Below are 14,774 nucleotides of genomic sequence, written 5' to 3'. Positions count from 1 at the left end.
TGTTATAATATCCACCCGGCACAGCCAGAAGAGGCTGGGTTTCCTCATAGCCTGGTTCCTCTCTAGGTTTCTTCCTAGGTGCTGGCCTTCCTATGGAGTTGTTCCTAGCCACTGTGCTTCTACACCTGCATCGCTTGCTGTTTGGGGTTTTAGGCTGGGTTTCTGTACAGCACTTTGTGACATCAGCTGATGTAATGATGGCTATATAAATACATTTGATTCATTGACTGAAATTGCAATACAGTTCTAGAAACATGAAGCCCTTCACTTTCATATGACATCAAAATGATTTCACAAATCAAAATATACACTGTTTTAACCGGCTTTAAATCACAGTTACAGCTTTCAGTATTTTTCAATGACAACACGTTTCTGGCGGCCTTCTTCTGTTACACACAAGTTTTCGTTCCGAGCATGCTAGACAGCTAATTTAGCACTGTATTCTGTCTGTCTTCCGTAAACACGCATAGTAACATGGAGATATGGACATGTGGGAACACTAACCATATAAAAAGGTAACAATTTTACCTTTTTTCCCCATTATTATTATTTCATGATGGTATGAAAGATAAGGTCCTTATGCTTCCAAAACCATACCACAAGTAGTGTGTTAATGTTCAGAGAACGTCGTGCCCTTTACAAAACTCCCCCACACAAAAGACGCCTTCACCCAATGAGTCATGATCAAGGGCTACAAAGCTTGAGAATGTTTAGCTAGCTATAGGTCGTCATCAACAATACGTCACAATATGGTGCAGAGCGTTCGATTTGGCTACTTGGGGCCAAGGAGCCTCCCAGCTCATCTAAAACCATTAACAACCAATTTAAACGCTGTTCTCAGGGGGATTATTAAATACATGTTTATAACTATTTGGTTTTAATACCAAGACCTCCGGAAGAGCATAGTCGGAACTACACATTTCCGATTATTCTAAATGTAGCCATATCAGAGTTATACAGCAAGTAACGTTTACTGCCTGCTGTTCATGATGAGTAAACGCAAATGTATCATGTAACTTCAGATACATTTAGAGTAGCCTATCCATTTGCCATGTAGCGAACTAAGCAAACAACGTGTCATTTAGGTTGCTTAAGGCTTTTGGAAAGAGCTTGACATAAGCAAGTCCTTGTCCTGGTAAAGTGGTCAGTTAAACTTCTGTTATCACCACTAGAGATGGCAAGCAAATCAAACAATATTTGGATATACCCATCTAGCTTAACCCCGGAAAGTTAGCCAACTATGCATATTGACGTGATGTTATTAGCTCGCTAGCCGATTTGACGTGGTCCATCAAAGTAGCCTAGCTATCATGTCTGTCATCCGCAATCGTGATTAAACACTTAAACCATGTTGAAAAGGGGATAATGTTCGGTAACTTTGCTAGGTTGGAGAAAAATATACATAAAACGTCTACTTACCACTATGTTTAGGCGACTGTACAACGTTTATACCGGTCGCTTTAAAAGTAAACATGATCAGCTAATAGTACATCAGCAAATGGTCCCTTCTGCTGCTTGGCATGCAGAGTGCACAAATAATTGGAAATTTACCTAAACCACTCATCCTTGTCAGGTATAGTTCACTTGTATGTTATATCACTCAAATATCCAGTTAATGGTGGCCAATAGAGAGCTACCGTCAGGCTACTCTCGCGTATCTAAAATTACATTATCAATTGACGTTTACTTATCATGAAAAGCATCCAGTTGCTTGCTGTATAACTGACGCTAGAGCTATGCGAAATTGTTTTGAATGGAATAATCGGACATTTGTAGTTCTGACTATGCTCTTCAAGAATTGATGATTACAACCAAATCGTTAACATTTAACAATCCTTTGAACAGCACGCAGTTGTCAATTGTTTTAGCGGTCTCCTTGCCCAGTTGCCCCTGGAGGCGGCAAATGTAACGCTCTGCACCTTATTGTGTCCTTTAATTGATAACGACCTATATAAATTGGAATGTTACTTGACCACGACATTAGCAATCAAACACCAAACTACTAACGTTAGCTGCTACTAGCTGACTCTACAAAGTGACAAGTGGCAAAGCTGTTAACTAAAACACTAAAAAGTGTTTTGTAAACTTATAAACTAAAATAGCAAAATATAACTATTTATCCATTAGCTAGATAGCTAAGGTTAGCTATACTTGCTGAAAACTGTGTTAGTTCTAACGTTAACATTATACAGTAGTAACGTTACTTGCTTGACAGTTGGTTAGTTAGCCAAGTAGCTCGACAAGGCCAGTTTAGCTATCTAAATTTGATATAAACTTAACATGAATTACAATCCATTCTCAGGACAATAATATTCAATGCTGTCAAGGAAACGGCACTTTACTATATGAAACATAACTGACTTTCAGCTAGCTACTTACCTTCTCGTCTTCAACGTCATGCAAAACCACAGTGTACAACACAATGGGGAAACTTTACCGTGCCGTCACTCAGTAGGACGAAACCAAAACAGTTTTTCTCAAGGGGTGTAGTACTTACTACTCAATAGTGAAAAAATTGATATACAAGTCACGACATGCTATCGGTTGAAAGGTCAGATCACGTGTACAAAAATACATATAATCACACATAATTTTTTGTCTAACAATTAAATTAACTATACTTATTTGCTTATTCACGATATTTTCTGAGTATCTCACTTTGAAGAATACACATTTTAAGAAATGGACTAGTCCATAAAGACATTACCTAATGACGTGCACATATAACTGGAATAGTACAACACAGATCACAGTGCAGTGGGCCAGGAGTCAAGGTTATGTAATCCACCCAATAGTACAAACTGTCTGCACATCCCTGAAACAAGTTACCTTCAGTCATATTGAAGGTATCCTCGCATAATGGGGTGGCAGGATAGCCTAGTGGTTAGAGCATTGGACTAGTAACCGAAAGGTTGCAAGTTCAAACCCCCAAGCTGACAAAGTACAGGTTCTGCCCCTGAACAGGCAGTTAACCCACTGTTCCTAGGCCGTCATTGAAAATAAGAATTTGTTCTTAACTGACTTGCCTAGTAAAATAAAGGTTAAATAAAATAATGAAAGATTAAGGCGGGTAGTCTAGTGGTTAGAGCATTGAACTAGTAACCGAAAGGTTGCAAGATCAAATCCCTGGGTTATACTGCCCCTGAACAAGGAAGTTAACCCACTGTTCCCCAGGTAGGCTGTCATTGTAAATATGAATTTGTTCTTAACTGTCTTGCCTAGTTAAATAAAGTGTATTTTGATTGTTGATAGTACCAAGAACAGATATCAGTGTAGCACAGACCTGTACCTCATGGGATGATATCCATGGAATCAATAAATCTGTCAAGCCTTGTGGTATCTCTCACACACACCTGAAGATGGGGTATGAGATCGGTCCACAGTATATCATTTATTATTTTAGCAATAAGAGGCCATGTTATTGCACAATCACACTGTGACTCTTCTGCTGTCCTTTTAATTTAGTAGAAATTATTCTGAAATGTCTAAGTCACACCATAAACTGCTGTGCCATTATTATATTGAGCAGAAACTATCGTTATATTTATCCAAATCACAAATCTATACAGTAGCAACCCCAAAGCAACCAAAGTTGGGGATCATTGAATACTGCCCATGATCCTCTGTCACTAGTAAATGAGCCATGATTATGGAAATGTTCCAGAGAAGCTCCTATATGATGAACCAGCAGATGCAGTTTCTGTGTATCCTCTTCATCTCACTGACCCTTGGGTTTTGCCTGGTCCTTGCTCTTGAGCTTGGTGCGGACTACTGCAACAGTAGTGAGGAAGTTGCCCATGAACAGAATGAGGAAAGAGATTCCACACATTGAGACCTAGAATGACACCAGAAATTGTGAATACTGGCATAAGACAACTTTTTTTTATAATTATATAATAGAAAACTGGATGGCTTGTTGTCTGCTTTTATGGATGGGAGACTATAATCTAAAGGGCGTAATACGTTTAATAAATAAATCAACATTTTTTGTACAAGCCCCATGCCCTGTTCACACATTAACATTGCTAAGACATGAGGCCCTCTTTATCATTATCAACTGAGTCACTTTAGGGGGTGAATGGAGCAAAGAATATGTCTATCAGGAAAGCTGTCTGGGGGCACACTGACCTGCCACTCTTGACAGTCTGGGAGCCGAGCCATCCTGAACAGAGAGAGTCCGTTGTAGAGTTGCCAAAACTGCAAAACAAAACATCACGTTACACACACACAATACCAAGTGCTAGGTCAACAAAATGTTCAGGGCAGACCTGGGTTCAAATATTTGAAAAATACTTGATAAAAAATAGTTTGAACACATACTTGAGCCTGCCTGGAGTTCCCGATGGGCAGGGTTAGCAGTTTTAGGACTTTTCTATTTGTTTATTAAGCCAGGCAAGTTAACAGGCACAGATAAAGTATTTGAAATAATTATTTCAAGTTAGAAACGCAGGTCTGGTTCAGGAGCCACTAAAACATGATAAAGCATAATTCTACAATATGACTGAAGTAGTGCCTTCAGAAAGTATTCACACCCCTTGACTTTTTCCAAATGTTGTTGTGTTTGCAGCCTGAATTTAAAATGGATTAAATTGAGACTGTGTCACTGGCCTACACACAATACCCCATAATGTCAAAGTGGAATTTTGTTTGAAGAAAATGTTAAAATCATGAGTAAATTCAACTGAAATGTCTTGAGTCAATAAGAATTGAACCCCTTTCTTATGGCAAGCCTAAATAAGTTTAGGAGTTAAACTGTGCTTAACAAATCGCAGAATAAGTTGCATGGACTTATTCTACGTTAAAGAAAATCATGAAAACCACTATTAATGAATAACTACCCCATCTCTGTACCACACACATACAAATATCTAATTCGAGCAGTGAATTTCAAGCACAGATTCCGCCACAAAGACCAGGGAGGTTTTTCAATGCCTTGCAAAGAAGGGCACCAATTGGTAGATGTGTAAAAAAAAAAAAAGATTTAAAAAAAGAAGCCCTTTGAGCATTGTGAAGTTATTAATTAGGCTTGGGATGGTGAATCAATACATCCAGTCACTATAAAGATACCTTCCTAGCTCAGGTGCCGGAGAGGAAGGAAACTGCTCAAGGATTTCACCATGCCAATGGTTGTGATATGAGAAAACTGAGGATGAAACAACAACATTGTAGTTACTCTAACCTAAATGAAGAGTCTGAGTGAAAAGTCTGTACATAATAAACATTTTCAAAAACATGCATCCTGTTTGCAACAAGCAACTTAAGTAATGATGCAAAAAAATGAGACGAAGAAATCAACTTTTTGTCCTGAATACAAAGCGTTATGAATACAAATACTTATTTTCCACCATAATTTGCAAATAAATTCATGAAAAATCCTACACTGTGATTTTGTGGATTTTTTTTCTCATTTTGTCTGTCATAATTGAAGTGTACCTATGATGAAAATTACAGGCCTCTCTCATCTATTTAAGTGGGAGAACTTGCACAATTGGTGGCTGACTAAATACTTTTTTGCCCCACTGTATATACTGTAAAGGTTTTCCTCCACTTCATCTGAAGAGGTGTAGCAAGGATCGGACCAAGCTGCGGCGTGGAAAGTGTCCATGGTTGTTTGTTTAAAAACATGAACTGAACACTCAATGAATACAAAACAATAAACGTGAACAAAACCGAAACAGTACCATGTGGCGAACAGACACGGAAACAATCACCCACAAAACAGTGATACCCAGGCTACCTAAGTATGATTTTCAATCAGAGGCAACTAACGACACCTGCCTCTGATTGAGAACCATACTAGGCCGAACACAGAAAACAAACCTAGAAACACAAAACATAGAATGCCCACCCAACTCACGTCCTGACCAACTAAAAAAACATAACACAGGAACTAGGGTCAGAACATGACATATACTATATTCTAGTCAAGGCTCATCCTATATAACTACTGCTGTACACATCTTTTCTATTCATATATTGCCCGTAATGTCTATACATACACATCAAACACATACAATTGAAGTCGGAAGTTTACATACACTTAGTCATTAAAACTCGTTTTTCAACCACTCCACAAATTTCTTGTGAACAAACTATAGTTTTGGCAAGTCGGTTAGGACATCTACTTTGTGCATGACACCAGTAAATTTTCCAACAATTGTTTACAGACAGATTATTTCACTTATAACTCACTGTATCACCATTCCAGGGGGTCAGAAGTTTACATACACTTAGTTGACTGTGCCTTTAAACAGCTTGGAAAATTCCAGAAAATTATGTCATGGCTTTAGAAGCTTCTGATTGGCTAATTAACATAATTTGAGTCAATTGGAGGTGTACCTGTGGATGTATTTCAAGGCCTACCTTCAAACTCAGTGCCTCTATGCTTGACATCATGCGAAAATCAAAAGAAATCAACCAAGACCTCAGAAAAAATATTGTAGACTTCCACAACTCACAATGCCTGAAGGTACCATGTTCACCTGTACAAACAATGGTATGCAAGTATAAACACCATGGGACCACGCAGCCGTCATACCGCTCAGGAAGGAGACGTGTTCTGTCTCCAAGAGATGAACGCACTTTGGTGGGAAAGTACAAATCAATCCCAGAACAACAGCAAAGGACCTTGTGAAGATACTGGAGGAAACAGGTACAAAATTATCTTTATCCACAGTAGAACAAGTCCAATATCGACATAAGCTGAAAGGCCACTCAGCAAGGAAGAAGCCACTGCTCCAAAACCGCCATAAAAAGCCAGACTACGGTTTGCACCTGCACATGGGGACAAATATTGAACTTTTTGGAGAAATGTCCTCTGGTCTTATGAAACAAAAATAGAACTGTTAATGACCATCGTTATGTTTGGAGGAAAAAGGGGGAGGCTTGCAAGCCGAAGAACACCATCCCAACGATGAAACACGGGATGACAGCATCATGTTATGGGGGAGCTTTGCTGCAGGAGGGACTGGTGCACTTCACAAAATAGATGGCATCATGAGGTAGGAAAATCATGTGGATATATTGAAGCAACATCTCAAGACATCACTCAGGAAGTTAAAGCTTGGTCACAAATGGGTCTTCCAAATGGACAATGACCCCAAGCATACTTCCAAAGTTGTGGCAAAATAGCTGAAAGACAACCAAGTCAAGGTATTGGAGTGCCATCACAAAGCCCCGACCTCAACCTATAGACAATTTGTGGGCAGAACTGTAAAAGCATGTGTGAGCAAGGAGGCCTACAAACCTGACTCAGTTACACCAGCTCTGTCAGGAGGAATTGGCCAAAAATCACCCAACTTATTGCAGGAAGCTTGTGGAAGGCTACCCGACACGTTTCACCCAAGTTAAACAATTTAAAGGCAATGTTACCAAACACTAATTGAATGTATGTAAACTTCTGATCCACTGGGAATGTGATGAAAGAAATAAAAGCTTAAATAAATCACTCTCAACTATTATTCTGACATTTCACATTCTTAAAATGAAGTGTTGATCTTTACTAGGACATTTATGTCAGGAATTGTGAAAAACAATGTATTTGGCTAAGGTGTATGTAAACTTCCGACTTCAACTGTATATATTTATATTCTGGACTCTAACATTGCTCATCCTAATCCTCATAATTATTCCTTTTTTATTTTGGGGATTTGTGCATATTGTATTGTTAGGTATTACTGCACTGTTGGAGCTAGAAACACAATTTTGCTGCACCTGCGATAACATTTGCAAAATATGTGTACGTGACCAATAACATTTGATTTATATAATCAAGATGTGTTTTATTTTACATTTTTATAAATTCACGTGTGTAGATTTACCAAAAATGACAATGAAATCCATTTTAATCCCACTTTGTAAAACAACAAAATGTTGAGAAAAGTCAAGGGGTGTGATTACATTTTGTAGGCACTATATGTGTGATTTATTATGCAATCCCTATGCAACAACAAAGTAGCCTCAGTGTGACTCAGCATTACATTACGTGACAAAGCAAACTAACTCCAGATCAACTAACGCTGAGCTGAGAGGAATCACACAGCCAGATCGCATACTCACATGACCAAAAAACAGGAAGGGCAGAAGAAATGTCAGCCCTTGCCACATCCAGGACTGAAATCCTTCTAAAAGATAGATGGACACAGCGTAGACGTAAACAAATGTATCTGTAACTATGTAGCTATAACATGGAGGGCCATTGTAATTATTACATTGAGTCTCACCCACAGTCAGGTCCATGTTGTGTCTTTCTCCCAGGGTTCTTAGTCTGTACAGACAGCCGCTCTGATAGTAGTACTGCATACAGTGAACGATGCCTGTGATGCACACACACACACACAAAGAAGTGGATGACATTTTTTTTTAACTCGACAATTACTTGTAATTGTTGTAACACTAATGTATTCCTTGTTTTTTAAGTACGAAAGCTTACTTTGATACAAAGAGTAGGCGAGGAATTGGTTCCTGAAATTCTGGTACAGGTATCCATCAGGCCTAAGAGACATCAGACAATGACTTTTAAATACAGTGTACTATATTATATACTGTATACTGTTGAACTTCACCTCCTAACAGTTTAATACAGGATCATCTTTATATTGCTAATGCTCACCTACAAAGCACTCAATGGACTGGCGCCCACATACCTTACTGTCCTCCTGCATCCCTACACTCCCACCTGTTCACTGCACTCCTCGGACGCTGGCCTCCTCACCATCCTTCACACCACGCTCCTCTCCATGGGAGATCAGACTTTTAGAACTGTAGTTCCCCAACTCTGGAACTCCCTCGCCATGTCAGGACCCCACAATCCATACACCTATCCACATCTTCACACAGGCTTACTCAGATACTCTGTTGTCTTAGCTTTTATCTTCTGTCTAGTTCACTTCCCTGGTCAGTCTGTCCTGTTTAGTGCACTTTTATATACTTTTATATACTTTTTATAGTACCAGTCAAAAGTGAACAGAGCACCTTCTTCCACATGTTTGGTGTGTCTCCCCGGTGGCTTGTGGCAAACTTTAAACAACACTTTTTATGGATATCTTTAAGAAATGGCTTTCTTCTTGCCTCTCTTCCATAAAGGCCAGATTTGTGCAATATACGACTGATTGTTGTCCTATGGACAGAGTCTCCCACCTCAGCTGTAGATCTCTGCAGTTCATCCAGAGTGATCATGGGCCTCTTGGCTGCATCTCTGATCAGTCTTCTCCTTGTATGAGATGAAAGTTTAGAGGGACGGCCAGGTCTTGGTAGATTTGCAGTGGTCTGATACTCCTTCCATTTCAATATTATCGCTTGCACAGTGCTCCTTGGGATGTTTAAAGCTTGGGAAATCTTTTTGTATCCAAATTCGGCTTTAAACTTCTTCACAACAGTATCTCGGACCTGCCTGGTGTGTTCCTTGTTCTTCATGATGCTCTCTGCGCTTTTAACGGACCTCTGAGACTATCACAGTGCAGGTGCATTTATATGGAGACTTGATTACACACAGGTGGATTGTATTTATCATCATTCGTCATTTAGGTCAACATTGGATCATTCAGAGACCCTCACTGAACTTCTGGAGAGAGTTTGCTGCACTGAAAGTAAAGGGGCTGAATAATTTTGCACGCCCAATTTTGCAGTTTTTGATTTGTTAAAAAAGTTAGAAATATCCAATAAATGTCGTTCCACTTCATGATTGTGTCCCACTTGTTGTTGACTCTTCACAAAAAAATACAGTTTTATATCTTTATGTTTGAAGCCTGAAATGTGGCAAAAGGTTGCAAAGTTCAAGGGGGCCGAATACTTTCGCAAGGCACTGTACAGGTGTCTTCTTTTTTTAAACCCATAGCCATGTGTGTGAGGTGTATACTTTTGTTTCAAAGTCGATTTGTTTAAGACTACCAAGAAACACTAAGTGTGACCCTGATTTAGCCCACTGCAGTAAATTAACTTAAAATATTGACAAGGAATAGAAAATTCAAACTGGATTCTATTGTTTGCTATCTATCATACCATTGCTTGAAATGGAAACTGCCTATGAAAAAACCTACAGTGTGGTTGTTCTCTCAAAGTTTTTTTATTTATTGTTTCACTACAAACTACTTAGAAATGCGATGCATTTTGTCTACTTTGCAATATTTTTTAACTTAAAGCTAAACTGTAAACTAGGTGTTAAATACTTACTATGATGACTACTGAATTTACGATCATGTTTGGTACAACTATTGGCAACAAGCGCTTCCTGAGTTAGCTCACCATGTCAGCATGACTCCAGACAGAAAGGCTGAGACGTAATGGTGGAAAACCCACCAGCCTTTGATCCTGAAACATTAACCAAATACAACAAGAAAATAATCAGAATAGGCAAATATGAAGAGGGAGTACTTATATAAATGCATCATACTGTAGTAGTTACTATTTTATATATATATTTTTTTAACTTCTCCCCAATTGGTAGTTACAGTCATCGCTGCAACTCCCGCACTGACTCAGGAGAGGTGAAGCCACACTGCTTCTTGAGACACTGCCCACTTAACCCGGAAGCCGGCCGCACCAATGTGTCAGAGGAAACACCATACAACTGGCTTCCATGACAGCGTGCATGCTCCTGGCCCGCAACAGGAGTCCCTAGAGCTTTATGGGACAAGGACATCCCGGCCAACCAAACCCTCCCCTAACCCGGACGACGCTGGGCCAATTGTGCGCCGCCTCATGGGTCTCGAACCTGGGTCTGTAGTGACCGCTGGGCCACTCGGGAGGCAGTAGTTACTATTTTGCCAAAGTAATTTATTGTTGAGCAGTGTAAGAATGTATCATCTCTTAGCCAGGGATTAGGTCTGAAGACTGACGGACCTACCTGGACCCGTTGCTGATGAGGATGCTCTCCCGTACAGTGAGGGTGCAGTAGTACCACACCAGCAAGAAATTGAGGATTGCGTCAACAAATCTAGACAGGGTACAGACACACAAACAAACATGCGCGCACACAAACACACGCACACACGCACGCTCACACAGAGAGAGAGATTCAGACACTAGACAGGGTTGAATGACATATGATTGCTTATGGGTACCTTCATGTGTGTGCAAAGTATTACTGTTCTCAGATTTTTTTATGAATAGATTTTAGATGCGTATTAAAATGGGTTTTGTTGCAAATCGCTATACAGCCATTGTTAAGGTGAAATGGAATGTTTGTATCTTGTATATTTGACTGTGATATGTGGTTGTCTCACCTAGCTATCTTAAGATAAATGCACTGATTGTAAGTCACTCATTTTGGATAAGAGCATCTGCTAAATGACTAAAATGTCAAATGTAAGTATTGATCTTTTTTTTTACATTTAAAAAATATATATTGATGTCACAAATGTATCATTTGTATTTGTTCTTTATAAAAAAATGTTGTTCTTTGTCACATTTGACTGTGTAAAACCTAGCATCACTAGTTATTTCTCAGTGTGAGGCAGAACCATCAAGTGTGCCACGCCCTGGCCATAGAGAGGCTTTTTATTCTCTATTTTGGTTAGGCCAGGGTGTGACTAGGGTGGGTATTCTATGTTCTTTTTTCTGTTTTTGTATTTCTTTGTTTTTGGCCGGGTATGGTTCTCAATCAGGGATAGCTTTCTGTCGTTGTCTCTGATTGAGAACTATACTTAGGTAGCCTTTTCCCACCTGTGTTTTGTGGGTAATTATTTTTTCCTTATGTGTTTGTGTGCACCTCGGTTGCGTCACGGTCTTTGCTGTTTACCTGTTTGTGTTCATAGCTATTCAAGCTTACCTGTAGCTCACAAAGCAATAACACATGAAGGTGAATAGGAGCAGTATAACTGTGAGGTACAGCTTGAATTTCTCATATTCATCTTTGTAGGCAAATCTGAGGAGGAAGAAACATTTTTTTAATCATGCAAAGTCACACTGTTGCCATCTGTTGAAAGATGATTTATGATTTGTTAATTATCAGCTCCATCTGATGGGGACATTTGGAATAGAATGACAAATGGGTTTATGGTTCACTAGATAAGAAGTACAGTATGTTCAAATTTCTAAGAGTTAGCAAATCCATTGAAGTGGAAGCTACTTACTTTGATTGTTTGCTCAGAAGAGTCACGCTTACATTGCCCAGAACAAGATTGAGATACAACCTGTAGTTTGTGAGATGTGAATGAGAATTGTTTTATTTAACTGGCCATTGAAATGTATAAATCCTCAGAATAGGAAAACAGCCAACAACTCTTTCACATGTCCCTCCCCTGAGACCTGTGAAATAATGTTTTTAATGTAGTGACACTCGTACCCATTTTTCTTTGGAAGGAAAGCCTCCATTTCAAAGAAAGTGTTGTGTTTTGCTTTGATGTGCTCCTTGATTTCATCCAAGGTTTTTACATCCTCCTCTGTCAGTCTCTCCTTATTGCATCTGTTTATAAAGGATGGATAGAGGGCCTTGAAAAACAGTGTTAGGGTGCATGAAACCGTTTAGAGAAGGAGAGCGAAGGTGTGTATGTGAGAGCGTGTATGCGTGTGCATTAACTTACTTCTTCATTAACTGAGACATGTCCTTAAGTCTACTCCTCTGGCGGGCGATAGACAAAGAGCAATTACTCTGCAGCTTGGAAACTTCCTCTAGTTTCTGCAAGTATAGCCGGTGGCTCTCCTAGTAACGAAATTTTAAATATCATATCAGTATAGAAGATACTGACAATAATGTATAGCCTATTACATCTATTCTAATGATTCTTCCAAGATGAACCACTGTGATTACTGTATGTAACACTATGTAACTACGTAAGCGTTTCAAGGTAGTCTACACCCGTTGTATTCGGCGCATGTGACAAATAACATTTGATTTGATTTGTATTAGAATAGGATCTGACATCTCACCTGAATCTGATGATACTCTTTCTCTAGACTTTCCCACTCTTGCAGTGCAGCTGTCAAACTTGGAGGCATATTTTCTAACTTTTGTGAGTTTCCCAATTGCTGAAATCTTAGTGTCCTCCTGGAATTGTGTCCTCTGGCTGGTAGACAGGCCTTCTGCTCAAAAACACAGGCAATGTCAATAGGGTCTTGCTGTTAAATCTACCAGAGAGCAGCTCGAGTCTATATGAACAAACTATGTTCCTGACAATGTAATGTGAAACGTTTTCAGGGAGTGTGTATTACGTGTCCACGGGCTGTTTATGGCAGGCAGTGAACTTTGACTTTGTTACAAATATGCTTGATTGACATGGACATTGTTCTCTCTTGCAATTATCTATTTATCACATCTTTCATCACATTCTCCCAATCCAACTCGTTTTCTTCATTTATTACTTCTGCAACTAACACCAGTTTTGGACAACAGTCCTAGTGCAGTGTTGACTGTAGTATTATCTAAAATAAGGACGCACGACAACGAGGTTCTAGCTCCAGCATGTTTACTAACCTAACCCTCACATGTCATACATAGGTACGGATACCCCCAAGGAACATCCTACTACATCTTCCCCTCTCCCATGAACAAGAACTCAACATGCATAACCACTGAACCATAACTGCATTTACATTTACATTTAAGTCATTTAGCAGACGCTCTTATCCAGAGCGACTTACAAATTGGTGAATTCACCTTCTGACATCCAGTGGAAGAGCCACTTTACAATAGTGCATCTAAATCATTTAAGGGGGGGTGAGAAGGATTACTTTATCCTATCCTAGGTATTCCTTGAAGAGGTGGGGTTTCAGGTGTCTCCGGAAGGTGGTGATTGACTCCGCTGTCCTGGCGTCGTGAGGGAGTTTGTTCCACCATTGGGGGGCCAGAGCAGCGAACAGTTTTGACTGGGCTGAGCGGGAACTGTACTTCCTCAGTGGTAGGGAGGCGAGCAGGCCAGAGGTGGATGAACGCAGTGCCCTTGTTTGGGTGTAGGGCCTGATCAGAGCCTGGAGGTACTGCGGTGCCGTTCCCCTCACAGCTCCGTAGGCAAGCACCATGGTCTTGTAGCGGATGCGAGCTTCAACTGGAAGCCAGTGGAGAGAGCGGAGGAGCGGGGTGACGTGAGAGAACTTGGGAAGGTTGAACACCAAGCGGGCTGCGGCGTTCTGGATGAGTTGTAGGGGTTTAATGGCACAGGCAGGGAGCCCAGCCAACAGCGGGTTGCAGTAATCCAGACGGGAGATGACAAGTGCCTGGATTAGGACCTGCGTCGCTTCCTGTGTGAGGCAGGGTCGTACTCTGCGGATGTTGTAGAGCATGAACCTACAGGAACGGGCCACCGCCTTGATGTTAGTTGAGAACGACAGGGCGTTGTCCAGGATCACGCCAAGGTTCTTAGCGCTCTGGGAGGAGGACACAATGGAGTTGTCAACCGTGATGGCGAGATCATGGAACGGGCAGTCCTTCCCCGGGAGGAAGAGCAGCTCCGTCTTGCCGAGGTTCAGCTTGAGGTGGTGATCCGTCATCCACACTGATATGTCTGCCAGACATGCAGAGATGCGATTCGCCACCTGGTCATCAGAAGGGGGAAAGGAGAAGATTAATTGTGTGTCGTCTGCATAGCAATGATAGGAGAGACCATGTGAGGTTATGACAGAGCCAAGTGACTTGGTGTATAGCGAGAATAGGAGAGGGCCTAGAACAGAGCCCTGGGGGACACCAGTGGTGAGAGCGCGTGGCGAGGAGACAGATTCTCGCCACGCCACCTGGTAGGAGCGACCTGTCAGGTAGGACGCAATCCAAGCGTGGGCCGCGCCGGAGATGCCCAACTCGGAGAGGGTGGAGAGGAGGATCTGATGGTTCACAGTATCGAAGG

At 40.7% G+C, this 14,774-nt stretch overlaps 1 protein-coding gene across 3 annotated transcripts in view; it reads right to left on the bottom strand.

Annotated features, from left to right (window-relative positions):
* LOC135546038 (NADPH--cytochrome P450 reductase) overlaps positions 1-13,122 on the bottom strand; it is a 52,979-nt gene extending 39,857 nt beyond the window's left edge. Inside the window, exons 1-12 of one of the 3 annotated variants that reach the window (XM_064974118.1) lie at positions 12,868-13,122; positions 12,522-12,640; positions 12,284-12,403; positions 12,072-12,131; positions 11,768-11,863; positions 10,844-10,933; positions 10,243-10,308; positions 8,432-8,493; positions 8,223-8,315; positions 8,059-8,123; positions 4,129-4,197; positions 3,727-3,835 (exon numbers count right to left, since the gene is read on the bottom strand). In XM_064974118.1, coding sequence (XP_064830190.1) covers positions 3,727-3,835; positions 4,129-4,197; positions 8,059-8,123; positions 8,223-8,315; positions 8,432-8,493; positions 10,243-10,308; positions 10,844-10,933; positions 11,768-11,863; positions 12,072-12,131; positions 12,284-12,403; positions 12,522-12,640; positions 12,868-12,936 — 1,018 coding nt within the window. In that variant the 5' untranslated portion in view covers positions 12,937-13,122. Of the gene's footprint in view, positions 1-1,419; positions 1,794-2,379; positions 2,479-3,726; positions 3,836-4,128; positions 4,198-8,058; positions 8,124-8,222; positions 8,316-8,431; positions 8,494-10,242; positions 10,309-10,843; positions 10,934-11,767; positions 11,864-12,071; positions 12,132-12,283; positions 12,404-12,521; positions 12,641-12,867 lie in introns of those variants that run through there. The other 2 variants (XM_064974120.1, XM_064974119.1) reach the window with 2 other exon arrangements.
* Between the last annotated feature and the right edge of the window lie 1,652 nt (positions 13,123-14,774).

Source organism: Oncorhynchus masou, chromosome 9 (assembly GCF_036934945.1).
Source record: "Oncorhynchus masou masou isolate Uvic2021 chromosome 9, UVic_Omas_1.1, whole genome shotgun sequence".
Lineage (NCBI taxonomy): Eukaryota > Metazoa > Chordata > Actinopteri > Salmoniformes > Salmonidae > Oncorhynchus > Oncorhynchus masou.
Note: the sequence above shows the minus strand (reverse complement) of the source record. Positions and strands in the feature narration are given on the sequence as shown.